This window comes from Leptonychotes weddellii, chromosome 7, assembly GCF_054177405.1.
Source record: "Leptonychotes weddellii isolate Sample4059 chromosome 7, ASM5417740v2, whole genome shotgun sequence".
Taxonomy (NCBI): Eukaryota; Metazoa; Chordata; class Mammalia; order Carnivora; family Phocidae; genus Leptonychotes; species Leptonychotes weddellii.
In genome coordinates this window covers 118,121,346-118,124,330 of record NC_138375.1, presented here as the reverse complement: position 1 = coordinate 118,124,330, position 2,985 = coordinate 118,121,346, and the positions used below count along the sequence as shown (strand labels likewise).

Sequence of the window (2,985 nt, the reverse complement as noted above, 5' to 3'; positions counted from 1 at the left end):
AAAGCTTTTTATCTTGATGAAGACCCAATAGTTCATTTTTGCCCTTGCTTCCCTTGCCTTTGGTGATGTTTCTAGGAAGAAGTTCCTGCGGCTAAGGTTGAAGAGGTTGCTGCCTGTGTTCTTCTCAAGGATTTTGATGGATTCCTATCTCACATTGAGGTCCTTCATCCATTTTGAGTCTATTTTTGGGCACACCGATTTCTTAAAACACCCTAACAGACTTCAGAAAATAAACTGAAGTCTGATTAGTTGTAACGGAGTGCCACTTTTCTTCTTTAAATTGGTTTGAATAATCACAGGTGCTGCCGCCACTTCTCATTATGAAATAGAATGGCATCTCTAAATAGTCCTTGCTTTGGAGGAGAAAATAGTCTTATATTTAGTTGACTCTGTACTCTTTATGTCTGCCTCCTCTTCATGTTGACATTTACAAGTCTATAGGAAGCCAGAATTTTGTACTATGGTCATAATTCCTTTGGACTAAAGCTAAGTTTATAAGCAAAGAATATACAGGAGATCTCTGAGGGTTTTAAAAGCACTTTCTTTTATATTTTCACCTGGTATGAAGCACTGTGACTGGCATTACAGAAAGTGAGGGGGGGAAAAGGCTGCCACAGAAACTATACCAAGACCGTAAATTGGTGGGAAGAAATATTGGTGTTTAAGTGACTAATAAATGTTAAATTATGGGGCTCATGTTTAATGTACATAACCATGTCACCAGTTTCTTAATTTACATGATGAGTAGGAAGACATGATTTTAGTGATGGTTGTAGTCCTGGTGTCTGGGGTAAAAGGGCAAGGAGCTGGGCAAGGTGAGTGGTTCTCAAACTTGAGTGTGCATTATCAGTAACATTTACAGGACTTGTTAAAACACAGATTGAGGGGCCCACCCCCAGATTTAGGACCAATAAATCTGACCTGGGGCCCGAAAATTTGCATTTTGACAAGTTTGCTGATGATACTAATGCTTCTGGTTTAGGGTCCACAGTTTGAGAACCACTAGCTTACAGTAAAGAGTGCATGATTGCATGACAACAAACCAAAAGGTAGCCCAGATTTGAAGTTTGTTCTTGCCCTGTTCATTCATATGTCTATTTATTGTGAGCTTCTTCTGGCCAGAACCAATGTATTACTCTCTGTTCTTCACCAGGGTCTAGTAGAGTGCCTGGCACATAATAGACGGTACATATTTACTGGGTAACCCACCCTCCATTGGTCCCCTCTGATAGCTCCATTGATGCCTGATTCAAATTCTCAAAACATTTCTAAGACAATTCCACCAGCACAAAATTCCTCAAGTTTCAATTCAAAAGAATGACTCAAAGAGAGCATTTCTTTGGTTCCATGGGATCACTTTATGCTTTCTTCGATTTGAGGACAAATGATCATTGTTGTGGTTGAAGAAAAACAAAATACAACTATTAAGACATTGTAGTGAGTACAGATAAAAATGATAATCTTAGCTCCAAAAAGCAATGGCACTTGAATATTCAAGCTATTTTATAAGGTGTAATGAAAAGTAATAATTTAACCTCCTAAATTTCAAGCAACTTCACTTTAGTATTTTTATTCATTTATTCAATTGGCATTTATTACTCTTTGTAGGTGAGTTATTAGTCCTTTATCCTTCTTTGGTACCTGATAATACCTCTATTATAGCACTGATCACACTTTATTGAAAAAAAATTTCATGTCTATTTTCCTCAGTAGTCATATAGTCTCCTTAAATATATATCCCTATGGATTACACTTGGTATTAGAAATATAAAAAAACGAGCATCACAGAGAGACATTGCCTTAAAAAACTTTCCATTTGAGAAGAGGAGACAAGAATGTACATTAGTGTACATAGCCATGGGCTGGAAAGGTGCTCAGGCCATGCAGTTTGGACAACCTTTGGTTTTTGACATGGATTATGATAATTATATGAAACCAAAAGAACTCCAGAATACTGTTTCCCAACTTTTAGAAAGTGGAGGATGGAACAGAAGAGATGTTGATCCTTTCCATCTTTATTTCTGCAACCTTAAAATAGATGGTGCTTATCATAAAGAGTTAATTAAACGTTACGGAGAAAAATGGGACAAATTGCTTTTAACAGCAACAGAAAAGTCTCATGTAGATTTACTCCCAAAGGATAGTATTATATATTTACTGCAGATTCTCCCAATGTTATGACTACTTTCAAGCATGATAAAATTTATATAGTGGGATCTTTTGTTGATAAGGCTATGCAGACAGGCACATCCCTAGCCAAGGCAAAACGGCTGAAGCTGGCAACAGAATGCCTTCCATTAGATAGATATTTACAGTGGGACACTGGTACCAAAAATCTCACCTTAGATCAAATGATGCGTATTTTGTTATGTCTGAAAAACACTGGTAGTTGGGAAGAGGCTCTGAAGTTTGTTCCTAGGAGAAAACATACTGGTTATCTGGAGATTCTTCAGCATTCTCAAGAGTTTGTCAACAGATTGAAGAAGTCAAAGATCTTTAATTCATTTTCAAAAGGCTCTCTAAATAGACACACACAGAAAAGGTGGCTTAAATGAGAAAATTTGATAACTTAAAAAATAAATAGTCACAATATATGTAAATCAAACCATGATGCTGTATGCCTAAGCTTACACTGTAATGAATGTCAGTTATTTCTCAATAAAACTGGAAGAAAAAATGGAGTGGGGGAAAAAAAAAACCCACAAACAATTGTAATAGTCTATGTATATTTTTTTCACTAGAAATGTCAAACTGTTAAAAAAAAAAAAAAAAAGAAATGTCAAACTGTTGGGGAAAAAAAGATCCTATTCATCTTGAGAGCAAGGACAGAGTATCTCATGCAGTCTTATAAAATGTCCTATTCATAATAAATGCCCAATGAGTCATTGTTGAATTTAATGATATAATTTGATAGACATACAGAAGGCTTCCAAGGGCAGGAACCGTATCATATCTGTGTACATCCTTCGCATCGTGAACAATGCC

General features: G+C 36.2%; 1 protein-coding gene across 1 annotated transcript in view; it reads left to right on the top strand.

The window, feature by feature from the left end:
* LOC102733321 (tRNA methyltransferase 10 homolog C-like) overlaps nucleotides 1-2,573 on the top strand; it is a 5,350-nt gene extending 2,777 nt beyond the window's left edge. The window contains 2 exon segments of the mRNA XM_031034723.2: nucleotides 1,714-2,152; nucleotides 2,155-2,573. Of these exon segments, the coding sequence (XP_030890583.2) occupies nucleotides 1,714-2,152; nucleotides 2,155-2,573 (858 nt within the window).
* The last annotated feature ends 412 nt before the right edge of the window (nucleotides 2,574-2,985 follow it).